This window comes from Hippoglossus hippoglossus, chromosome 19, assembly GCF_009819705.1.
Source record: "Hippoglossus hippoglossus isolate fHipHip1 chromosome 19, fHipHip1.pri, whole genome shotgun sequence".
In the NCBI taxonomy this organism is placed as follows: Eukaryota; Metazoa; Chordata; class Actinopteri; order Pleuronectiformes; family Pleuronectidae; genus Hippoglossus; species Hippoglossus hippoglossus.
In genome coordinates, this window is record NC_047169.1 from 7,569,930 (window position 1) to 7,596,700 (window position 26,771).

At 42.9% G+C, this 26,771-nt stretch overlaps 1 protein-coding gene across 2 annotated transcripts; it reads left to right on the forward strand.

The window, feature by feature from the left end:
- The first annotated feature begins 646 nt into the window (after positions 1 to 646).
- On the forward strand, positions 647 to 26,105 carry LOC117752637 (vinculin). Of its 2 annotated transcripts, none has more exons than XM_034570159.1 (21): positions 647 to 1,276; positions 12,050 to 12,120; positions 14,310 to 14,460; positions 15,825 to 15,933; positions 16,101 to 16,223; positions 16,341 to 16,501; positions 19,614 to 19,707; positions 19,830 to 19,977; positions 20,499 to 20,652; positions 20,758 to 20,933; positions 21,518 to 21,708; positions 22,146 to 22,345; positions 22,848 to 22,976; positions 23,117 to 23,266; positions 23,418 to 23,526; positions 23,610 to 23,912; positions 24,000 to 24,124; positions 24,252 to 24,437; positions 24,516 to 24,719; positions 24,849 to 24,953; positions 25,056 to 25,202. In XM_034570159.1, the coding sequence occupies exons 1-21, from the start codon at positions 1,109 to 1,111 to the stop codon at positions 25,200 to 25,202; spliced, it is 3,204 nt and encodes a 1,067-aa protein (XP_034426050.1). In that variant the 5' UTR covers positions 647 to 1,108. The 2 variants fall into 2 exon arrangements, with proteins under 2 accessions (XP_034426050.1, XP_034426051.1); XM_034570160.1 differs by having other exon boundaries at positions 908 to 1,276; positions 19,617 to 19,707; positions 25,056 to 26,105.
- Positions 26,106 to 26,771: the final 666 nt, after the last annotated feature.

Below are 26,771 nucleotides of genomic sequence, written 5' to 3' on the forward strand. Positions count from 1 at the left end.
AGGATAAAAGGAATGAAAATAGCCTCAGACACAATACAAGCATTACACAACCAATACATTCACTTACTAACTTATGTATACAGAGTGAGCAGATTGTTTATTAGGATTATAATTGTATTGTAGTGTTACAAATGGATTGCAGAGAATCAACAATGTCCATACTGATATTATTTTACCAGGACTGTACTCATACCATTACTTATGTTTTTACAATATTGCAGTGTGTTTTTAAAGGTCTTCATCTTTATATTCAAATACTTTATATTTAAATCAGGAGCGGGTCCTCTCTACGGAGGCCGCCATCTTTTTTTTACAGTAGTCCAAACTGCAAAAACTAAACATCTTTTCAGTTTTTATGACAACTTTAGGCTGCCACAGGGGCGGGTGAGGGGAGGGGTATTCAGCTGCAACGTGCAACTTCACCACTAGATGTCACTAAATTCTACACGCTGTACCTTTAACTATCGCCCTATCAACATCTGGAAAAAGATCACTCTACCAGATGTTTGCATTCACGGGTTCATTTCTGATGAATGTGCATATGTCCACCTTTCAAATAAAGAACAAATACATACATGATGCTCTGTGATTTGTTGTCAGACAGATGTGAAACCTGATCTGTCGCCAGTCACTCTCTGTGTGTGTCAGTGTGAACTTTACAGCTGCAGGAATCTCCCTCTCACAATGTGCATACACATATTTCCCTTTTTAGGGCATGAGAGTCTCTTACGTAATTTCGGGAGCAACTCGGATTTCCAGCAAACTGTGTGGGAGCGGGAGGCGGCGCAGGGCGGAGCGACAGCCCGGTGGACCAATCGCTCGCCGGGGGAACCCGCCCTCCCGCTTGCTGATTGGCCACAGGGGACACCGACGCTCCTCGCCCGCCCTGCCCGGGCTGGGAGTCCTTTCACGCGGATGGTTTGACGGGAGTAGTTGTAGTCCTCGCACCGGATGGTCCAACTGTCCTGGAGGGAAAGAAGAAGCCACCGGGATATTGTGTATTTTTTATTTAAAGCGTCTGTAGCGGGAGTTTTGGGAGTAAACCGCCTCAAGTGTCGGGACATTTAATCCTTTTCTCTGTCGGATCGCGCCCCTGAAAGTTGCCAACATGCCGGTGTTCCACACGAAGACGATAGAAAGTATCCTGGAGCCGGTGGCCCAGCAGATATCCCATCTGGTGATAATGCACGAAGAAGGGGAAGTGGACGGGAAAGCTATCCCGGACCTGACGGCTCCGGTGGCGGCCGTGCAGGCGGCTGTGAGCAACCTAGTGCGGGTGAGTAAACTTTCCCAACCGGGCGAAGAGTGCCTGAACTCGGCGTTGGTTCCGGGGCTACCTGTCGCTCTCGAATAGAACAATAAACGACACAACTCCAGCTAGCTGTGGGTATTTAATATCAGGGGAGATGGAGGCGTGCTAGCAAAGTTTCCTGAAGTAGTTACACTCGGGGCAAAAGGGCAGCTACGCCCTTTTCCCCTTGAAAATATGCCCTGCCTCCTCCTCTCCGGAGCCCGACTGCCATGTCTCGACGTAGGCACTGCTGCGCGTGTGTGTGTGTGTGTGTGAGTGAGTGAGTGAGTGAGAGAGAGAGAGAGCCAGGTCCTGGATCAGGCTCCTCTCGTTATAATCCTGTTCACTTCCACACTACGTCGTCTTTGAACACGTCTGGGAATGAACTCAGTTCTCTAAACCACTGGGGAGGTGGCTCATGGCCCTGAGGATTGGGAAACTCACACTATGACATGGGACCCCTGATACAAAGTGAAACCATCTGTCAGTGTTGTGCTGATGTTAGTGGGACCTGAAAGCACCACCGAGCCTCCACCAGGGCTGCACACACACACACCTTTAGTCTTTTGCACGTGTACATGGTTTTATACTGTATTCTGTGACTCAACACATTTTATATCCTGTATAGGACTGGACGATATAGCCAAAAAATTTGATCAAGATAAAATGTTTCATATCAGTCGATAACGATCGAAATTCACTCATTATCTACTCAGATGGAGGGGTGGGTGAAGTGTTTGAGTCCACAAAATACTTTTGTAGTTTCACGGGTGAACAGTGTTGCATCCAAACCCAATACAGTTAAAGTAAGTAATTGGTGACCACTTCAAATTCAACTCCAAACTGTGTCTTTTACACCATGTTTTTAGCCTAAATGTCCTCTGTGATCCTCTTCTTATTGAAGATGCTCTTCTTTGTGGACAGAGAAAGACAAACACTTAAACAGCAAAACGTGATAAATCTGAGACAGATCAATGATACGATGTACCTCCTCACCATGCTCTCATGATGCATCAGCATTACATCGATACATATTGGGCCTTTCTTATATTGCGACTTATAAAAGTTATACTGTGACGATTATTGATGTCATTTTATTGCCCAGCCCTAATGTCCTGACCAGGAATTTTGTCTCTCTTAATTACATTACATGATATATTTTATAACTAACTCATCAAAATGGTCAAATAAAGGAATCTGATTGGCTACACGTGTTGGAGAAACACAGGAAATGGGTTTAAATGAACATAAACGAATCACCAATCAGTCTTTTTTCAACCTATAGCCCAGGCCACGGAACCAGAACTTTTGACAAGTTAACTGAAACCAAAATGTAAGCCTATATGGCAAGTATTCCAACATTATCACATCTCCTTGGTGAATATGATGTTTCTATACCCACACAGAGCAATTCAAATGTCTTTGGGGCTATTAATGATGCATTTGCAAACTCTCATTGTAAATCATTAACTCCCCTTGACCAAATGCAGCTGCACCTTCAGGTATTTTTAGCATCAGAAATTACCTAACCACCATGGTGCTCCTCAGAGCCACTTTGTAACTATCATTGGACCAGCGAAGGAGATGCTAATGCCATTTCCCTAAAATGTTTGCTCTAAAGATAAACCAATACATGGCAAGTTTCTTACCGAGGAAACAAGCAGACATGAGGGGCCTGTCAGATATTGAGACTTCAGGAAAGGCAGCGATAGAAGCTATATTAAGCCACTTGTTGGTTCCTGGGTGTTGTTATCTCGGTCAGCCCGCTCGTGCACGCAGCCTGTCGCAGTTGTTGGGTGATAAATTTGGAAAATTGCTCCGGCTTCTCCTGTCAACAAAGGAATCCTTCATTTAGAGTGATTGCTCGCCATGGGCCCACAATTTATGTAGTAGGATTGGTACAGAACCACCATCTCATTCCAGTTTACTTCATTCTTTTCTTTTGTTTTTCCTCAATGCCCACTCGGATAATTTAGGCCAATTATAGCTTATTTTTTGCATGCACGTTTCCAATGGGTAAACATTAAACAGTTTCAAGCAAAAATAAACCGACTTTATGCAACCTGAGAGTAGAATATATAGCAGCTAATCAGAGAGCCACATATCAAACCTGAGCTAAAAGTAGAGCGACTATTTGTCCATTCACCAAGTGCAATCATGACGCAGAAAAAATGCTAACGTTTGCCAGATGTGTAAACACATTAGCTAACACATTTGATGCAACAATATATGACAGTATGTCAGAGCTGGACGTCTGTCAGCATGTCTTAAGATTCCTTGCCCCCCCCCCCCCCCCCCCCCCAAGTGGCAATTAGTTGATGTAATGCAGCTTTAGAATATAAAACATTACATTCTTGAAGATCACAGTGCTTGTCGACATGTCCTGGCACATGAAAACGTCCTACGTAACCCCAGCTAGCTTTGAGGGGTGAACTGATCCAGACTCCCTGGACAGTCTGAATTGTGATCAGATGTTTCCAACAGTGGCCTGGATGAATGGATATAGGCCTGTAATTATTTCCAGTTGCTGTAGCAACGTTACAACATGGACAGTGTTATGAGTTCATTGAAGTTGAGGATCGCATATCATTTCTTCTGCTTCCAGCACTTCCATGAGTCATACTTTGCAGAGCTTAAATGAGAAAATGTGCTGCATGGCTCATATCTTTCACTTCTTTGTTCCTGAAGACAAGCGAATATTGTTAGGAAGCAGGTTTTTTTCGCTACTGCTATTTCTGCACATGCATGTTTCCATTAGTTGGATTTGTAGCCTTCTCAAGTGTAAGTCGTTTGCAAGTCAACCTCTAACTGGAGAGTAAATTACTGTCAAGGAAAGGATCATGCTTGGGAGGGAAAGGGATGAGGCTCTATAATTGCATTTCCCCAGACGTTCTCAGGGCGGGGTCCTCTCAAAGAAAAGCTATCTCCCTCAGTAGTACAAAACCACATGTTGCACATTTCCTCTTTCATGAATCCATTTAAAAATCTCTTGGTCTGAGGTCTCTTGAGCCTGATGTCTAAACACAGTTAATCACGGTTCATTTAGGATGACCTGAAAATCTGAATGTGGAATCTGAATGTGGGTTACAAATTAGTTTACCTTTCTGGTCAGATGGTTTGTGTCAGTCTGCTTTCTGATGCCAGACGGAGAAGAAAGGACGATGAGCTTGTAGGATGTTCTTGGTTGCGTAAGCCTGTCTGAGGAGATCTGCTCCACCGTGATAAATGTGAAAACCTTTAAATTATTAAAGTGAAAAGGCCTAATCTTATTATTCCAGATGCATGAAGATGAAAGTGTGGCTCTTGCAAAGCTGACCCAGTGGGGTTAGGGTTACCTGTAACCCATAAGAGAAGTATTACCACGAAACACCGCAAGTCAATGTTCATAGTCCAACCGAGACCCTTCACACGTGCTCAGCATCTCTGACTTTGTGTTTTAAGGCCTCAATTAAAGATGAATGTGAGGAATGTGCAGAGTTCCCAGCATGCCGGAATGCATCTGTCGTGAGGGGGGTGGGGTGGGGTGTTGAGCTGATCCTTTTGAATTAGCAACTTTACTGAATTATGGAGTGTTATTATCAGTCAACAAGCCTTCCCAGAGAGAAGCCTGTCTTCACACAACAGTCAACGTCAGCTTCCTCAGTGTCTGGGAACTGGGTTTGACCCATCATGCAGTTTTAAGTTGCTGAACACCCGCAGGATGTGGCTTTTATGGCTAAACATTGAGAAACTGTGTCTTCACTTCTTGTTTAATATGCAAAACCTATGCAACAATGACATTAAGTCAGAACAGTTAGCCATGTGGGTAGCAGGGCTCAAAACCTGCTGTAAATGAAGAACTACTGTTTCCTCTGTAACGTCAACCAACTGGCACCTGAGGCCTCATTCTAGTTTTGTCTCATTATTCTCAGGTTTAACTTTCAAGTGGAGAATGTGGAACAAAATCCTTTGTAAAGCATTGCATTACATTTGGAATTACATTATGTTTGCCGTTCACATCACAGCTTAAAAAATATACAAATGTTGATGTTGCCTATTAAGTGATTCATAGCTCAAATGTTTTCCTGCTGCCGTAAATGGAAGAACAACATGCTTCTCTGTGTCAGTCATTCTTTTGAGCTGACTAAACGGCTCCTTTTAATGCCAGGCATGTTGTAGTACTTTTTTTATAGCTCCTTTTTTATAGAGGTTGGATAAAGAAAGAATGCTGGTGATTTAGGGTCCTGGAGCGGATAAAGCTATAAGATTTAGTCCTGCTGTTTGCACAGATCAAACTTTAAGAGAGGCTCCTGTATGCAGGTCATTAAATGGCTGTACATTGATTGTTTGGTTAAAAAAAAGTTGGCAACTTCTGCAATGCTGAAATAGCAAAATACAACATTATGCAAAACATGCAGTGACTAAAAGTTGGGCTCAACTGTCGACGCTGAACATCCAAACAACATGAAGAAGTTTTTATATGATAAACTGTGGTTATAGGGGTTGGGTCAACCCTCAAACCCTAATCCTTTACAGATGGGAACAAAATGTTCATTAACCTAAGTGCTTAAAAGCGTACAAAAGGACACGCTTCCTCTTACCTGGAACCCCAACTTCCTGCAATTTCTCAAGGGAAATCTTTTAAAACTGCTCACAATTTTATTCTGGCATCTTGGTTACAGTACAAGAACAATGTGTGCATGTGCAGTGCAGTGTTTCCAATTGTTCTTGTGGTTAGGATTCATACTGCACCTGAAGACTTTATCTGACCAGGAGGTTGCGGAGGAATTTAGAAATTATAAGGAAATGCAGGAAGCCAAGTCAGGAAGACCCGGCAGCTGTCGGCCTCTCTCAGGAACAGGAGTGTGATTCAGCGAAGGGAAACCCCTTCTCCCTCTGCAGTGAGATAGTGAGAGTTAATGGCTGCAGACCATGACAAAGAATTCAACACCTTTGCCTAAGAATAAAAAGTCAAGTTCAAATGAATGAAAAGTAAAAATCTGTATTGTTCAAATGAATGCCTCCCATTAAGCCCTATGGCGCCCCATGCTGCCTCACATGGGCGACAAGTTTACAGGCGATTCCTGTGATTTGTTGTCAAGCAGTTACATTTTATGAAGCTGGCAAACAGTCTTAACTTTTACCGAGGGCTTGAATGAAAATGAACAAGGCTCTCAATAGACTCAATAGCATGCAGCTGCAGCATTTATGCATCCTGTCACTCGACATCATTGTAAATGAGGGCATTCCCCAATGCTTCTTTGAGTACGAATAAAGGTTAGATAATTTGGATGCACAACTTAAGTCATGAACAAGAATTGGTCATTTGAGCGTATGAATGACTAATTTATGATATGAAAGACTAATGATAATTCATGTGCATGAGTTATCCCAAAATATTGGCCAACAGTTAAATAGAAATAACCACTATGTGTTCCACTCACTAGAAAGTGGGAGTACTGAGTAATAAGTATTCACCAGTATTCTGTACCACCCAAAATAGCACCTCATAATACTCAGTGCTTAGATTTTTATTGGAACGTGGTCTCAGACGTTTGTACCTCACAGTAGTTTTATGGTCCGTTGAATCCCCGTGTTGGAACACTGAGTATGATGTTACGTCTTCCCGCCAACCCTCTGTAGATGCAGTAAAAAGTAATCTCCTGCTATCTTTGTTCTTTTAGCAATCCTTGCTCTGGCGGAAAATGACAGCTTATCTTTGACAAGTCTTATTGACTCACTCTTCTTTTTAAGAGGAGGATTCACACTGATGAGTGCTGCTCCCTAGTAACACTGTATGAGCTGCTAAGCTCCCGTAACATGAGATGGATGGCTGCGATATATTCTCTCTGGCTGCAGGGGCCTACTTGGCCGTGGCAAAGCAAGCCATTTGATTTGTGACTTTCATCGCCTCGGACACCCCATGTGTAGCTACTTCCTGAACCAAACTAATGACCTATACTTGACAACACTTGACAGATGCACCATAAAGGTTTTGACCTATGGAGCAACTTATTTGTCGCCCCTCCGAGTCATTATTTGTCGAAAGCCATTCGGTATCTCAGAATGCAGGATCCGAGACTATTGATCATGGGTGTCTAACGGAGTGCTGCACCATCAGTTTGTGTGACTATGTCTCATCTGATTGCATTTCAAAGTCACCTAGAGTACGAATCAGTATCTGAGTTGCACAGGAAATCCACCCATGTGCAGAATAATACAGTTTATCTGTAAAACATTGCTAAGGGCAGCGGCAAAGGCGCTTGCCAGAATTTTGCCATCGTAAATCTTTGTGGTCACCACAATTAACGCTGCATTGTGTGAAACTGCCCAACATGTGAAAGGCAGACTGTGTCTTGGCAGCCTTGAGGCTTTCAGAGTGGCCTTTCTTCTCTGGGCAGAGCGATGGGCCGTTGTCAACAAAGCCGAGTCTGTTCCAAAGGAGCAGCCACTTTATCAAGCTACTTCACAGCACATGGTTTCCGCACAGCTCTCTTGGAAGGTAAAAGGATCGTCAGTCTTTCCCCTCCTGATCAAAATGGTAAATGACTTGAGTCTGTCAGTCTGTAGCGTGGTATGTGACAGCTTGGAAGAAAATGACACTGAATCAATTATCTTATAAAGAAGGAGGAAGTGAACAAATATATTTCCCTGGAGTGGTTTGCCAGAGTCTATTCAGCGGAAGAGATATTTGTGTTGTGGTTTGTATGGGTCTCAGCTCTGGTTAGAAATGGATGGCCTCATGTCGTTACTTCCTCTTGCACAGCTGTTTTCTGTCTTCGTTGTCATTTATTAAAGAAAGGCAACATATATTTTAAATAATTTCTTTGACAACAATGTAGTTGGTAGATTTGAAAATTGATCGACCTACTTAGTCATTCATCAAGCAAATACTTTAGCTGGTTCCAGGTTCTCTAATCATGAGTTTTCAGTTTCATGTTCTTGTACATTGAATATCTTTAAAGTCTGAACTGTTGGTTAGTGAAACATGCAATTTGAAGATATAATCCAGGTCTCTGGGAACTAAAAAAATGACATTTGAACTACTCTGATAAGGCTGTACTTAAAATAATCACGACAGAGGCTCAAAAATGGGGAAGACAGCCAAGCACCACAAACTGCTTGACAACTACTCTGATAAACTCGGGTCACTGATCTATTTTTGCAGTGAATTGTTTGGATCGCTTTTTGGCTGCAGACTAATTTTGAACTTCACAGACAGCAGGATGAGGCTCCACCGGGAGCAGGAAAAGGAAGAAGGCGATGACCTGTTGAATACAGCACCATGAAACTGAAGTCTGCTTGGTATTAGAAACTCCTGCGTGATCCTTTGGGGAGAATTTGACTCAGCGCTTGTTAAATGCAGCTCAGACGCGGCTTTTGGCCTCCTCATTGTCAATCTGTCATCTGGTCTGTCTTTTGTTCAGCTTAGGTCATGTCTGGACTTGACTCAATCTCATATAAATCTTGGTGTTGAGATAATTTGTTGAGATTACACAAGCAGGTGTAGCGAGTTCTTCCAGTCAAACTGCAGCTCAGTACCTTGGAGAAGTTGTCCTCCAAAGCCAGAATGCCGGTGTCCAAATCCACCTTTGCTTATTTAAGAAAGGGCAAAAAAAGGTCACTGCACCAGACGTATTGTCCCTTAATTAATTATTGGTGTTGTGCCATCTTCTTGTCTCTTTGAGAGCTCAGATGGGAGCAAGTTCATATTGTATTCAAACAACGTGGGTGCTGACAGGAAAGTGACAACTGAGCTGTTATGAAACTAGCAAAGGCACCTGTGGAATTGTTTTAATTTGTGTCCCATGGTCGTTTTGATTAAACTACTGGCTTGACTCCTGTGGGGATGTATTATTATTTTTTCTGGCATGATTTGCATTTCCTGTTTTTTTGGGCCAACTTATTTAATTGCAAACTACCAAAATATAATGTGGGTCACATCATTTGATCCTCAAAATGTCTAGTGAAATACAAGCGGGGGTGTATTATTTGGCAGAGTTTGATTTTTTAACTGCCAAGTTCACATCATAAAAAATTCTTTCCTTTTGCAAAGGACGGCTTGCCCAAGATCAGACAGGGGAATTGCTTTGTTAGAGGAGGTCACGTGTGTGTTATATATTGCTAAGTTAGCCTATAACATCTTTTTATCACATCCTCCCTCCTCACTTTACTGCCCTTTATATCCCTGCTCTGCAGCCTTGCCTCTCTCTAGTTGAACGGGACCAAACGGCTTTGGTTGTTGTTGGCTTTTGTTCAGAGCCACTTACTGGTGGAATGTCAGGGTGGCATATGTACGCTGCCACTACGGTTCAGTTTTAGTTTGGAACAACCTTTGGCCCTAATTTATAACCCCCCCGCAGTGAGTCAGAGTCCCTCTGGTCCAGTGAAAAGAGAGTGAAGAGATGCACGTCTTCGCTGCTCCCTTTCAACCTCCACGTCAGCCATCTGGAATGGCTCTGCTCACTGCCTGTAGTCTGACATGTTGACAAGCTCTCCGAGTCACAGCATCAAGGCCACATCCTAAATAAGCTAAATACGTTTTTTAGGATTTTCAGATCGAACCAGTTTCTCAGGCTGAGCTAACGTCTCTAAATTACTGGTTTTGTCCGACCCACAGTCCAAAACACGTCTGTTTATTATATTTCCGTAAATATAAGAATTACAAATGATACAAACGACCTATAGTGATTGATTGATCAACTTATTGCTTCAGCAGTCGTAAACCATCTTGTTTAGCTTATAGCACTCAGCATGTACAAGATTGTGCAATTCAGCACATTGGAATATGAGGAAAATGTTGCACACCATGACAGTGAGGTAATTGCTCCTGTAGTTTATATTTGTTATAAAAACAATGATGTAAAAAGAAAAGTTTGAACATCTCGCCATTGGCCACTGATGCAGCTCATTTAACCCAGTCAACGTGTCCCAGTATGAACGTGTGCGATCCCTCACCCGAGACAAGCTTGTCGTGGGTGAGTTGTGTCTCCCTCCAGAGCTGAGGTCATGGTGGGGGAGGTGAGTCATTTTGGAACAAGAAGGAGTGGAGGCGTTCAGCTGCTTTACACAATATAACTGTGCCGAGTGCCCCGCCCCCAGCACCACCACCAACAGCTGTCTCGTTGAAATATCGGTTCCCTGGATGAGTAACGGGACATCCTCCTGGAAAATTGCACGATTAAAACTGGGACAACAATGCACAATCTGTTGCTGTATTAAAATATGTGCTCAAGTTGCACTAGATCTAAACTTTAAACACTTCTGAGGACGTGCATCTGTGTCAGCGCTTCTGAACCTGGAGGTGTTGACTGATGCAGCCTCGTCATGACTGATGAGCCAGTCATCGGGGCTGAGGATGGGGGGGTTGATGTGGGTGTGTCAGCCCCTGCTTCCACAATTAGTTACTAAATATGATACAGTAGCTAACTGGTTTGTCATTGATTAAGGAAGGATCTTCCAACTAAAAGAAGCGCTTCCTCCTTTAATTTAATTTAATGCTGTCTAATTACCATGTTTGTTTCTATAATACTCCATTACCACGCTTATACTGTTACCGAAAGAAAAAAGAAGTTGAGCTTCAAAAGATGGCGTGTTGTCAAATGATCCTGTGGTTGAATTAGAATCACAAGATCGAATGTGGAACATGAATGCTGTTTTCTGTAGGTGGTGCATATGACCTGATGCACTGTTACAGAACAATGGTTAGACTGTTGGCTATCATCCTAAATATAGCTGAGTTGTAACTGACGCTGCCCAACCAACCATACATTTGTATTCCCTTTTGTTATTTATTTATCTCAGCATCTTTCATCTGTTCTGCACACAATGCTCTGATGAAGAATAAAAACTTGACGAATCTGTGTTTAATAGACATTCTTAAAAGTTTTATTCTTCCAGTTGTTCGGTCAACAATCCAATTAACAATATAAAAATAGCAAAAGTACTGTCGACTGAAAACAGCACACAACATGTCTCTGTTGCACGTTTAACCTTGGTTTGTGGCACATGATCTCACCGTCCAAACAAAAGAGGCAAAAAACAACCATTGATTCATATCAGGTCCTTCACAGTTACACATGCAGGTGCTGTATGATGGTTTGTTTTAAGATTTGTCGTCTATGGTCACCTGGTTTTCCCTGATATAGTTTCCTCCTGCATTCCTCACACATGCAGTCACGCTGAACTGTTGCATGAAAGGGAATGTGATTGCACTGCATCTGTGTTGGCACTGTAAAGGACCAGTGACCTGCACAGGGTGTCCTCACAGACCTCTCGTCACCGGCCTCATGTGACCCCGAAAGAGATGAGACAAAAGGAATGACTGGCACAAGGGGGCGAAGTCAGTATGAAACTGACTGGACCAGTCAGAGTGAGCACCTGCTTTAGAACAGTTTCATAATAATTCCCTTGTGCCCAAAATGTTGAAGTTGGCTTTTACATATATATAAGATGTTACCAAACCCTTATGACAAATAAATTAGATTAGGATATTTTACACTTTATTATAAATGAATAAAAATAAACATAAATATATAGAACTTCCATCCATCCATTATCTATATACCGCTTATCCTTTCAGGGTTTTAAAAAAATGTATGGAACATAAACTTCTGATTCCTCCTTTGTTAATTCTTTAAAATATAGATTTTCATATCGCTAAACAAAAATGCTGATACTGACATGTCCACAAAAGGCTCATACAGCAAGATTTTTGTCTTCCAGCATGTCTTGTTTCATGAAATCAAGTTTACTGATGAAAGTATCTGTTTTTTCCAGGTGGGGAGGGAGACTGTACAAACCACAGAGGACCAGGTCATGAAAAGGGACATGCCACCAGCTTTTAGCAAGTAAGCACACATGGATCGCTTTGCACACATCTAATTCATTTAATGACAAAGATCCCTGATATATTTAGATGAAGTGATTCTCTCTCGACAGGATGTGGAACCCACTATCCTCCCTTTCGCTCTCTTTCTCTCTTTATCTGTTGCAGTAATGGCCGGTTGTGCCCAAGCAAAGGTCAGACATGGCATGTTAAGTGCCTCCGAGTCTCGCCCCGGTGTAGCACAGATACATTTTTGCCCAGGGAGGAGCTGCTTACACTTGAAGGAGAAGGGCCACAGACCCATACTGTACATGTCCCCATAGATAAGAGCCACTGGCTGCTGCTGCTTTTTCGTTCCTGTTGAAATATTAAAGTTTATATATTAATGTAGAAAAGGAGACGTGCACACATTTAATCAATGTATTTGTCTCCCTTGCTGAATCCGCATCATCATAAATCATTAGCTTGTGCCCAGCTGCCGTCTGTCCGTTTCAGTCCTTCACCGATCGTAACTGCATGAGATAATACAGTGGAGGGAGGGCAGGGCGGGTCCCGGGAGCCCCCCCAAGGTCAGGGATGAAATGCATTGGCAGGCACAGGTCGTCAGGCTCAACACATTTGGCGCCTCAAAGTCACATCGTCACCCTGTCGTCATCCATCAGCACAAGTGCTGGAATGCTTCTCCTCCACTAAATATAGTGTCTGTCGGGGTCCGGTTAATGCATGGCAGTTTCTCACTAGTGCACGCTGAAGGACACGGCTGGCTGGCTCTGCAAAAACACAGACACACACTCAAGTCAGCTTCGATCTTCAGGAGACTTGCTCCTCCTGGAGAACAGAAACCAAGGCCAACACCTAAAATGTGGAAAACAGTGATAAACATTCCCCTTGTTACTGTGGCAACATTTGGCATAAAGACAAAAGTAAGAAGTTAGCACACTGTGGGAATCAGAACATGTGTTTGTCCTTGGCTTGTTGCCATTTCCTTTGTGCAATATGTCTGCTATGATGCTATACAGGTGGCATGATGGTGGTATGACGCTGAATCGAAGGCTTGAGCCTGCAGTTTCTGTTGCTCTGGAGTTCGCTGAGTGCATCGCGCCTAGGAGGCAATCATTTACAGTTCTGTGGGAGCAGGAGTTAAACCGGGCCGGTGCCAGTTAGTCATGAGATAGACATGCTCATGCTACAGATATTCATGCATTAAATTGTCATAAAACTTATACAACACATGACACCTTCCATTCTTAGTATTGTTTTTTATTTTTACCCAACCGCAAACTTGCTCCACCATGTCCTGGACCAAACCATTCACTTCAAATGAGATGGCCAATCCTTTCTCTAATTCATTAGGCTTTTTGACAAAAACAATCTCGAGTTGGTGTCCTCCGGGAAGATTTCTTTCAGTTGCATTTTGTGGGATAAAGTTTCAGTGGAAAATGTTTGTTGTTGACCTTAAGTAATTACTTATTTTTGTTGAATAACTATTTCTAAGATTAAAAATGAACCTTCAAACTCAAATAATTTGGCCGTTTCTTTCAGCAAAACATACAGTTATTGTAAATCCTGTTTAAAAATCATCCAAATTGGACTAAAAGCACAATTGCATGGCTTCCTGTGGGAGGAGACATGTCAACAATATCCTTCTGATTCTGTAAAACCAGAGCTGGTGGCTAAAATGTTATATAATAATTACTGTCTTTGTTCCTGCTGAGCCATAGCTTATATTGCTAATAGTATTGGCATACACATATTTTAAAAATATTATAATTTATATATATATTATTTATATTTTTATACACATTTTCTTAATTAAAGTTTTTTAGTTGAGTAATTATTTTACGCTGAAATGTCTTGATTTGTGTTATTTCAGGTGGATTTATTTGATTCCTTAATTATCTATATAAACAAATGGATGACAGAAAGTGGTTTTAGGCTTAACCTCTGTATAAAAGAGGAAGGATGATTGTATTTTTATCTGGGATTTAGACTAAAAAAGGAAATAAAACAAAGTCATTTTTAGACAGTAGTTACTGTATGTTATGACTATATCTGTATCCCCAAGCTTCTGTTATTGCTGCACTCAATCTGCTGTTTCCATGTGTAGTGTCCATCTGGCTTCTGAGAGGCTTCATATTATCAGCATGACTTGTTTTGAGGATTGTTTTTTTTTTTTTACTGGTCCTTAAATAAATCTTCTGCTCTCCACAGAGTGGAGACTGCATGCACTAAGCTGGTGCAGGCTGCCTCCATGCTGAAAGCTGATCCCTACTCCGTTCCTGCTCGTGATTACCTCATCGATGGCTCCCGGGGCATCCTCTCCGGGACCTCTGACCTTCTCCTGACTTTCGATGAAGCTGAGGTATTCAGTCATTCACTCACTCAGTCATTAATTCCTTCTTTATTTGGAAAATCTGTTAACCGGCAGATTTCTGATCAAGGAGTTGAGGACGCCCACCTCATCCATTCTGTGATTTTATGCATTTTGCAGGATGTGGTTCTGCCTCTAACTTCAGAAACATGTGTGAATTCACTGCTAGTTTATTGAGACTCCTGATGGTGGAAGAATTAAATTGTTCTGCCTCTTGTGCTCGGGTTTCCTCCAAGTGCATTAATAAAGCATTAGAGCAAAACGGTGAGAGAAGGGTGTTGGTATCCGCTCTCACTTGGACAGGTCAGATATTCAAAGGTGATGTTTCAGATCACTAAAACTATGTAGGTTCTTGTCTGGTTATAGTTATAAATGAAGGCAGGAAGCAGAATTCGCAATTTAAGCAGCCGAACACAGTGTATTTTTGTCACCTGTCAAATGTCCTGCCCCGGACGTAGCTTCATCATATATCTTTATTTACCAAATTTGAATAGCTTACTTCTTTGTCAAAAAGTAAATGCCAGTTGATATGTTTCCATCAGATCAATGTTTAAGTATTGGTCGGGCTGTAAAAGATGATGTATACATGTATTTTTACGATAGAAGGTTATGGGGATAGGCCAGACTGACCAACACCGACTTAAAACCAGTTGGCAACAGAAGCTGAGAAATGAGAAGAGCATAGACAGAAGCTTGTAACTGTATTCAGGGTTGTTGCATTGATTTTCACTGAGTAGTAGCTGAGCTGAAAGGGCTTTAATATCTTTTTAATGGACATTTGAGCATGGCAGAGGTCTGATGCTGCCACAGGCTCTACTGGTATAAGGACAGAATCTGTTCCTGCTTTCCTCTTGGGCACTGTAATGTTTACAAAGACGTCAGAGCTGTAGATAAATATAACAGACGTGCCTGTGGAACTATACATATTTCTTCCACAAACACTATGTCTTATACCAGGCAGTGGTATCATCTATCAGGCCCAACGTTCTTATCCTCTTAGGGATGGAGAGGGAAAAAAGAAAACTTGCAGATCAGCTCTCTGTGAGCAGCCACCAGGCGGGTGTCTCTGTACTCCGTGCAGCAGTCAGCAGGACTCAGCAGGAGTCATCCGTCAGCGGTGCCATCGTGTTTTCAAATACAGCCCTGGGATCGCTCTGAATAGTGGAGCGGTGACTCCAGCAGTCCACATTAATCTGGTGTGACGCAGGACAAAAAGGGGCCGGAATGTCAGGCGGCGGCATTGTCAGAGGTTAATTGGAGGGAATCTGGGTGCGTGTTGGGGACGGTTGTTTGCATAATCATTATTCTCTGCAAAGACATCATTGTTTTTAATGTTTATCCAACCATTGTCACAGGTCCGCAAAATAATCCGTGTGTGCAAAGGGATCCTTGAGTACCTGACGGTGGCAGAGGTGGTGGAGTCTATGGGGGACCTGGTCACATACACAAAGAACCTCGGACCAGGTCAGTATTATAATTTAAATAGATAGAATAAATAGAAGTATTGTCCCTTCCCTTAACACGATATCCAAGTACTGGTCGGACCACAAAATGACCCTACGAGTGAATTATTTGTTTAAATGAGCTAATTTTCTATCCTTTCCACCTCTTTTTTTGTCGCCTGTGTCCAGGAATGACGAAGATGGCAAAGATGATAGATGAACGACAGCAGGAGCTGACCCACCAGGAGCACCGTGTGATGCTGGTCAACTCCATGAACACAGTCAAAGAGCTGCTGCCGATCCTCATCTCAGGTAATCGCACACGACCTCACGTAAAGCACAGACACTGGCCCACACCATGCAAACTTTCTTTTTAGGATAGTATTATTAGGTTGGATTGTGAATTGTGAGTTCTGTTTTACATTTCAGGTATCAAAATATTTGTGACAACCAAAACCTCCGGCAGCCAGGGTGTGGAGGAGGCCTTGAAGAACCGTAACTTCACTTTTGAGAAGATGAGTGGCGAGATAAACGAGATCATCAGAGTTCTGCAGCTCACATCCTGGGACGAGGACGCGTGGGCCAACAAGGTACAAACAACAGTTAATACGTTTTCAATTCTTAAGGTGCTTTAAAACTTTAGATTGTCTTTTGCCATTAAAGTTACATTTGCACACGTTAACACATAAATGTTTTCATTTACTGCTTTACCCTTTAAGCTGCTGAGAGTGTTTACACAGATTATTGCATTCTTTATGGATCACAAAATCGAATTTTGTTTGCTACCTACTGTGCCCTCTCACACTCCCAGAATGCCTTTGGCTAGAGGCTGCAGACAGGAGAGATCTTTAATCTTTTTTTCTACCTGTTTCATCAGGGGACCTAATTTCAAGGTTGACAGGTGTGATAAAAAATGCTTTTGCTATATTTTAAGCATAGATACAGTAATTAAAGTAGGCACGCTTCAACTTTGTCTGTGTCTATGTAGCTGTTTAATCTTTTGGCTTATGTTTTTCTGCTCTGCACGTTCTGCTTCTTTCCTGTTCCAACACTCTTGAAATTATTAAAACCTTTATTTAAACAGAGATGGCCATTAAGAGCAAGTTGTCTTTTACAAGGACGCCCTGATCACAGTGCATATGAAACATTAAAAGCACATTGAAGTCACTGTATATTTTAACATCAATGCAAAGAGAACACATGCATTCACACTTATGTCAGTCAAAAGGGATATGATGTGATTAAACAGAGTTTAGTTTTCCTCACGAGTGGAGGATAGTATTCAAGAGCCAATAACCCAATGTCAGTATTAACATGATGATTTACAAAGACCAAATAGTTTTGGGTACTTAATGCTAGGTATCCCATGGGAGTTCACTGATAACTACTTGGTAACTAAACAGGATGTATTAGCTTCTGCAGTTTTAGATAATATTTGCCTTATTTCTATAAAATAAAGTTTTGTTTATAAATGTTTTTGAAGCACCGCTCATCATCGAGCCAGAAACCAAGGTATTTATAAGAAGATACCTTTTCAATTTGTAGTAATATTCACCTCAGTGGAGTGGTTGTACTATGTGTGGTGCATTTTGTTTTTAAATCAATTCAAGTTTGCCATAATGCACAGATATTGTAAGTTTTGAAGTACTGAGCAGAGAGCACTGTTGTACATAAATAGCATTTTCCACCTGCAGATGAATTGCATTGACTCTAATTATTTGACCAAATTCACTCGTTAAAAATATGAATAAAAGTGGTCCTAGAATAGAACCCTGTTGCACACCTTTGTTAGTACTCATAAAGCAGCCTTTGGCAACAACAGCTTGTGTTCTACCACCGAGATAATTCCACAATCTTTAACAAAGTCCCATAGATTCCAATAGAATTATCAACAGTACCAAAAGCCCCAGATAAATGAAAGAAAAGGGCGAGACAATCCTGCTTGTCATCTAAATGGCTCTATCTTGTGCCACGTTTTTCTTTGTCTACACTTTTTTTTGTCGGTCCCAGTTGGTATGTCCAGTTAAACATTTGTATTTATGTCGTTCTTCCTTTTCTGTTTACCGTTTATTTCTCCCTTCACTCCCTGTAGAAGGTAAGCCTTACTTCTCTCGCGCCCTGTTTGTGCAGCAGCATGTCTGACAGATGTGTGTGCTGTCTTGTGCTTTGTGGTGCCATTGTGTGCTTTTTTTTAGCCGCAGGACTGTAGTGAGTTTAAACTGTATTTATAGGGTAAATAAAGCAGTGTGAATATTGTTATACAGGTATTGGAATGGTGTATATTGAAAGTGTTGAGCAGTTGTTGAATTGCTTGAATTTTTGATGGTTTTTCAGTTTTTGGATTTGTTTTGCTTCATAATATGACGTAGTATCAACATCTGTGTGTCCTCCTCCTATGTCAGTATATGCATGTCCTCAGCATCTCTGGTTATTGATCGAGCTGACTCATGCGGTATTGATTGTTCATGTCTTTTCACCAGGATAATCAGGTTTCTTCTCATCTCTTCTTGTATCTAACAGCCATAGGAGGAGCACACATAGAATATCTGATATGGAGTTTGTTGTACGAATGGCTAATTTTAGTTTTAATCCGACGGAGTTTGTTCACAAATCTTGCTTCCATAAAAACTAAAAATATGCACTCTCACTAATGTCATGAAACACACCATGTCTGATTTATTTAACAGTGCAAATGTGTGTGTTTCTGTTCATAAGCTGTATTTGATGTGTGTTTGAGTTTAATATGAATGCAAAGATCCTTAATATGTGCATCTTTCACTTCACCCCACTGCCTTCTTCATTATGGTTAGTGACCACAGTAGCAGCACAAGTCTGAACAGTAAACTAACGCACCCACGCAGCTCCGGTGGTGTAACCTCACACCTTTCGACTTCCTGTTTGCCTCACTCCCTTGTTCTGCTCGGCACACTCTCAGTTAGGCAAACAAATGCGCTTGTTGTTCTCTTTTACTTTGACAAGGTGAACACTGCGGGGGCTCCGACATGTTTTGTGATGAATAGTTTTAAACAAGCAGTGTGTTCTTGATTTCCTATGAAACTCCCGCTGAACTCTGTGATGAAGATTCAAGCTGCATCATGAAAAACTTGTGTTTCCTGAATCCCTGTCACGAAAAACAAGCTCACTTTACCCACTCATTCATCCGCTCCGGCCTCCTGCTTTGCTCCGTGTCCGACAGGCCTCCGCTTTGTTTGGCAGACTTTGCCAATGAGGGGACTCATTGTCAAAGTCAGACGCTGTTGGACAGATTGTTGTATTTCCATCCGCTGTGATTGAGATACAATGGAGACTCGTTTGGCTTTCATAACGTGACATGCTCAGCACTGATGATGGGAACAGCATGCACTACTCGTATGTGCTTTACAGATGTTAGGGATCCTGCACATGGACTTTGCTGTGCACTGGGTTTGATTATTGCAATGCAGAGAACCTGAGGCTCTTCCTGAATGTAACTCACTCGCAGTGAGTGAGCAAAAATATCTCAGTTCCTAGGAGTCATGACTTGGTTTATAAATAAGAGTATGATACATCTAAACATGAATATTAACCTAAAATTAACCCTTAAAACAAAATGCCTGTGTAATAATAAAGCCATGATTTATAGAGACATCATGTATACATGGAACGACCAAAGGTTTCATCGATTCCCTTTAAGTTATTAATTTATTCTGTCTTTTCCCCCTAAAGGACACAGAGGCCATGAAGAGGGCTCTGGGGCTCATCGACTCAAAGATGTCTCAGGCTAAGAATTGGCTGAGGGATCCAAACGCTCAACCTGGTAATAACCACATCCTCTACCCTAAACAATTTTATCTGCCGCTGATCATGTCCTCAGGCTGATGACCTAATTTTATTTAGTGACGTTATCGGCGTGTCTGACCGTGCGCGTTGTGCTTCTAGGGGACCAAGGCGAGCACGCCATTCGACAGATCCTCGACGAGGCCGGGAAGGTCGGCGAACTGTGTGCTGGGAAGGAGCGGCGAGATATCCTGGGCACGGCCAAGACCCTGAGCCAGATGACCGACCAGGTGTCTGACATGAGAGCCAGGTAATAAAAACATTTAAAAAAATCTTTGTGCTTTGTGTGTCTGTGTCGCAATTCTTCATATCTCATGTCGTTTTTTCATTACACAGCCTCATGATCTTTGTATCCAAGTTAATTTAATTTTCATATTTGTGCTGATAAATGCTCCTTCTCTATACTAGTTTATTTTTTACATCCATGTGAGTGTAAGCCAGTAAGCATATTATCTGGGATTTAAGTGTGGAAGAGTGGAAGTGATATCCCTCTGCTGTGAAATTTGATTGTCACCAGGGACCCTGAGTTAAACTAGATTAAAAGCAGCTGTCTGGTATTAATCTATAATCTGCTTTAACCCCTGGTTGTGTTACTCCTCTGAAAACTGAGCGATGCTTCTGAGCCTTGTCTAGAAATAGAGGCTTTAAGATAGGAAATACTGTTTTTAAACAAGGGGAGCATAAGGCTTACGATTTGGAGTAATCGGGTGTGTAGATCAGGGAACATAACGTGGGCTTTTGTGGTATCCATGTGTTCTTTTTCCACCCCAGAGGTCAGGGGGCATCCCCAGCCGCCATGCAGAAGGCCCAGCAGGTTTCCCAAGGGCTCGACGTGCTAACTGGCAAGGTGGAGAACGCCGCTCGCAAACTGGAAGCCATGACTAACTCCAAGCAGGCGATCGCCAAAAGGATTGACGCTGCACAAGTGAGTCATTAACCCTTGTATGAAAAGAGTCGGTCTTACAAAAACATGGATTCACACCAAACGTTTTTTCGTTGGGAGTTTTGAGTGTTTTTATTTCCTGCTCAGAATTGGCTCGCAGACCCTAATAGCGGCCCAGAGGGAGAGGAGAACATCAGGGCTCTGCTCATGGAGGCCAAAAGGATTGCAGACATGTGCGAGGATCCTAAAGAAAGAGAAGACATTTTGCGCTCTATTGGAGAGATCGCTGCCATGACTGCCAAGCTGTCGGATCTCAGAAGACAGTAAGTTGCTGGCTCTCGAAAATATGAAACTGATTCATGTTGAGTTTGTTCGTCCGAGTTCAGGCCTGAGTTTCATCATCGCCGCTCTGCTTTCACACATTATTCCACTTATTCAAATGCTTGAATTCAATACTTGGATCAGTTCAGTTCACTTCCATCATCTAAGTGCAGCTGATTAACACTGCTGCCAGGAAACAGTGGTGGTGTTTGTTTTCGTGTATGCATCCAAAAGTGAGAAATCTGTGTAGTATCGTGTATCACGTTGGGCTTGAAAGTTTTTCTTTGTCCATAAATGAGGGATGTATTTTGTTTCCACGTTTCTTCTCTTCTAGTTATCGCTGAAATTTAAAGATCCTGTCACAACATGCACACGAGTTTTCTTCCAGTGAAAATACAGATTTAATTCTAAAATTGGTTAATGTTTTTGGTCTTCACCTCTGTTTCCCAACATTAGACGAACGTCTCTGAATTTGGACTAAACGGGCACTTAGTCAACTTACTTGCTGCTCGTTCACAGACCTCATTGTATCATTTTGATAAAACAGCACCTCAGACATTTTTACTCTTTTTTCATTTCCTTGTAGGGGTAGAGGTGACACTCCTGAAGCCAGAAATTTGGCTAAACAGATTGCCACAGCTCTGCAGAACCTGCAATCCAAGACCAACAAAGCTGTGGCCAACAGCAGGCCGGCGAAGGCAGCTGTTCATTTGGAGGGGAAGATCGAGCAGGCCCATCGCTGGATTGACAATCCCACAGTGGATGATAGCGGCGTGGGTGAGTCCAGCTCCCAGCGTCACCAACCTCCTCACCTCTCACTAACGTCCTCCTGCACTCCTTAACATTCTTTCCACTGCTCTGGTGGCCACATTGCAGTCCATACACTCATCATTCCATAACACTCGTCCCAGAGGTGATGTTTTATTCTTTGGTTTGGTTTGTCTGCTGAGAACCCGGACATCATCTTTAATACAACAGTGCTGGAGGCTGTTTTCAGAGGAACTGGTTCCCACAATATAACGGAGGAAACAACATGAAATAATACAGAACACACACACACACACACCATCATTATTATAACCACTGGTTATTAGTTGCAACTGTGCATTTAGCAAAACTGCCTTGAAATTATAGCAAAGAGATATTTAGGTTTTGTATTCCATATAAATTCAGAATTCAGGTTTTTTCATGTATTTGTCTGCATGTGTTTCCAGGCCAGGCAGCGATCCGCGGCCTGGTGGCAGAGGGCCGCAGGCTGGCCAACGCTCTGCCGGGGCCTTACAGGCAGGAAATGCTGGGTAAATGTGAGCAGGTGGAGCAGCTCATGGCGCAGCTCGCCGACCTGGCTGCCCGCGGTGAAGGGGAATCACCACAGGCCAGAGCTGTGGCTCAGCAGCTCCAGGAGGCTTTGAAAGTAAGACAGCTCACAGAACCAGTCTTATTCCCTTTCAGACCTGTAGCTTCACTGGGACAATGTAAATCAGGATTCATGCACGAAACAGACAAACAACCCCCTCTGCTGGTTACCAGTGGTGGAAGACATACACCACTCAAAAATATAAGTAGTAATCCCAGTCAAAATTAATTAAATGTAACCAAATATAAGCAGTATGTGGTCAAGAGTCAAAAATATAAGTACCCTGACAGTAACACATATAACTTAAAATCACAAACTTGAATTTTTTATGGCAAAATTGTCAGATTAGTGATTAAATAAGAGAGTTTCTGTCGTCCAAGCTGAATAAAAACTCAACATCTGCAAACGAGGCACCAACAGCAACTATCAGATGTAAATGTAATGGAGTACAAGGTGTTATATTCACACTTTAACATAAACTAAAAGTATTCAATCTTAAATAAAAATGGTGTGGTAGCGTGTGCTGATTACTTGTAACATCTGTTCGTCCTCCTCCCAGGACCTGAAAGGAAAGATGCAGGAAGCGATGACTCAGGAGGTGTCCGACATCTTCAGTGACACCACCACCCCCATCAAGTTACTGGCGGTGGCGGCTACGGCTCCGCTGGAATCCCCCAACCGAGATGAGGTCAGTGGTACAGTCACTCCGCTCCTCGCTGTCATTTCCCTGCACTCAGTCTTCCGTCAGTGGTTGTTATATTTATTGGCAGGGTGTTGTGTTATTTCTAACTGCCCTGTTGGATAATTGTTTAATTTGATCATGTGTAGGTCTTTGACGAACGCGCTGCCAACTTTGAGAACCACGCCAATAAGCTTGGCACCACCGCAGAGAAGGCGGCTGCAGTCGGCACGGCCAACAAGAGCACAGTGGAGGGAATCCAGGCCGCTGTCAAATCAACGAGAGACTTAACACCACAAGTATGTCACAGTTTAGTGTTTAGACCGTATCTGTTTCTATTTGTCTGCCCTCCACTCACAAAGATTTAGGTGTTTCCTGCTTCTTGAGCCAAGCCTTGAACACTTGTCTTTGCACCAACAATTAACAGGGGGGGGGGGGGTTGTTTTCTAGGTGGTATCAGCCGCTCGTATCCTGCTGAGAAACCCTGGCAACCAAGCCGCGTATGAACATTTTGAAACCATGAAGAATCAGTGGATTGACAATGTGGAAAAAATGACAGGTGAGGTACCATAAGGACGCTTTTAAATTCCCTGATCAAAGATGATCTCTATCCTACGATATTAACACGTTATGGATGTTCAGGTTTGGTGGACGAGGCCATCGACACCAAATCTCTCCTGGATGCCTCAGAGGACGCCATCAAGAAGGACCTGGATAAGTGCCGCGTGGCCATGGCCAACCACCAACCTCAGATGCTGGTCGCCGGCGCCACCAGCATCGCCCGCAGAGCCAACCGCATCCTCCTGGTGGCGAAGCGAGAGGTGGAGAACTCTGAAGATCCTAAATTCAGGGAGATGGTGAAGGCTGCGTCCGATGAACTGAGCCAGACGATTTCTCCGATGGTGATGGACGCGAAGGCGGTGGCTGGAAATATCCACGATCCAAGTAAACAGATGCTAGTCACAGATTTTAAGATTATTTATGTATTTGTAACATTCTGATCAGTGGTGACGTGTTTGTTTGGATCACCAGGTCTTCAGAAGGGCTTCCTGGACTCAGGTTATAAGATTCTCGGTGCTGTAGCGAAGGTCAGGGAGGCCTTCCAGCCGCAAGAGCCAGACTTCCCACCTCCTCCTCCAGAACTGGAACAACTTAGTGTAAGTTAGGAGGCGAGGAAGAAACAGCTAGAATCAAACCAGGGCAGTGGCAGGAGATGAAGTCTTTGATGCTAGTGTCCAAATGATGTGTATATTTCACCAGAATCCCTTTGATCTGTCCTTGCAGCTCAATGATGAAGCAGCACCCCCCAAGCCTCCCCTTCCAGAGGGTGAGGTTCCTCCCCCCAGGCCTCCTCCTCCTGAGGAGAAAGACGAGGACTTCCCTGAGCAGCCGGCTGGCGTCATGGTTAACGAGCCCATGATGGTCGCTGCCAGGCAGCTCCACGATGAAGCCCGCAAATGGTCCAGCAAAGTGAGTCAACGCAGTAATGCTCTTTTACTTTGAAGCCTTGTGCTGCCGTATTAACTGCGTTGCCGTTGTACCTCGTAGGGAAATGACATCATCGGCGCTGCCAAACGAATGGCCTTGCTCATGGCGGAGATGTCACGTCTGGTGCGCGGAGGCAGCGGCAACAAGCGCGCCCTCATCCAGTGCGCCAAGGACATCGCTAAGGCTTCTGATGAAGTCACGCGGCTGGCGAAGGAGGTGGCCAAGCAGTGCACTGACAAGCGAATCCGGACCAACCTGCTCCAGGTCAGTTCACGTGACTCTGTCAGAGAGTGGAACAATGGCGTTAGTGTCTTTTCACTGTGGAAAGGCGACACTTTATTGTTTTGGAATCACATTTCTTTTCCCTCTGCTGACTTTCTGACCTAATTTCAGGTGTGTGAACGCATTCCCACCATCAGCACTCAGCTCAAAATCCTGTCCACAGTCAAGGCCACCATGCTGGGTCGTACCAACATCAGCGAAGAGGAGTCAGAGCAGGTAAACAGTGTTTATTATAATTTTGTAAAGAATATAGCAGGTCCCTGTTACTTTCTGAGATGAGATTCTCATCACTACATCTCTCGTTCCCTTTTCCACCAGGCCACTGAGATGTTGGTCCACAACGCTCAGAACCTGATGCAGTCCGTGAAGGAGACTGTCAGGGAGGCCGAGGCAGCTTCCATTAAGATCCGGACAGATGCAGGTTTCACCCTTCACTGGATCAGGAAGACCCCCTGGTACCAGTAAGGAGAAGGACCCCCCCCTGTTCCTCTGCCTCACGCTGGATCGGTCCAGCTGTCTCAAGAGGAGCCTGAATGGACAGATACATACTTTATCAGAGCGATGATATCAGTGCCCTTCACTCTAATGTGGGTTTCTCTATTTGTCCCATGTCCTGTCTGTAACAGTTGCTGTTCTAGTAGAATGTAAACAATGGGACTATCAGTACGAATTATGGGTTAGATTCTCACTGGGAACCTCTTTTTTTTTCCTAAATCGTGTACAAAATGTGTTTCAAAGCTTATTTTGACAAATCCCAGGAATATATATATTTTGATTAGAGGTTGGATTTCATATAATGTGAGGTCTTTGGTGTCTTCGAGACACAAGCCACAGTTAAGTTAAATTTAAAGAGTTCCTCAAGAGGCATTTTTATATCTTTGTACTGATAATGGTGTTATTATCATTCACTTGCCTTTGCTAGGGAAAAGCACATTATCTTTAAGAGATGTTACAAGTACAGTATCGGCCTTCGCTCAGCACACACTAAATATAGCCAGCGGTATTATGTCTGTTTACACTATTCTTTATTATTACCACATGAAAGACAAACACTGTTCCTTTTTTTTCACATTTTGTAATGCAATTATTTTCATCAAAGTTCTGCCAAAGACAGTCTGCCACGATCTTTGAAGCTTTCGTTCTTTGGTCAGCAACTGAGAACAAGGGCTAGTTTCTTACACACGCTGATTCAAGGATTAACTGTAATTTCTACGACAATTAACGAAGAAAATTGCTTTTTACGGTTGCATTCAAGTCGTTCTAGGTATGTGTTGTTTCACATGTTGCTTTTGAGATTACATGTAATAAATGAACCGGCTTGTGCAGGCTCTTAGTTCACGCGTGCATCAGGTCGGTTCCGCCAACACGAATGCGCATCACTTTATTTTCATATCGCAAAAAGTGGACGTTATTTCACAAAGCACAAAACTGTTCTCGTTACTACATGCAAATTTGAGATTGTAGCTTACATCGGCTGCAATTACTGGTTTACATATGGTTTAATTTGATGCTTAGGAAACAGCCAATTAAAGCACAGGGTGTCCCAGGCCAACAGGGTGGGTACACCTGGACAGGTAACCTCACTTCCACAGACAAAATCTAGAGGGGTTACCAGTTACATATGTTTATGACCAGATTATAAACACTTGTTCAGTCTCTGCCCCGAGTGGATACATTACATTAGAAATACCATGATATCCGAACACATGTAACCTCATGGGGTGAAGCATAGACTGTAAATAAAGATGGACAATGCATCTCACACTATCCAGAAATGAAGCCAAAATATCCCGGATACGAACGCTGCCATCTTGCTCATTTGGAGCACAGCAGTCACAGGGGGGGATGGAGCAGCAGTTTCAAGGTCTTTGCCGTCAATCATGGCGTTTCTACTGGTTTTACTAATTTAAACCAAACCAGATACGTGAATACTTGGACAAACATTGGTATGATAAGAACTTCCTAAAATGACGGAAGCCACATTTGAGAAAAGTTTATAAAACGTGTACTTTGTACTTTAGTTTTATCCATATT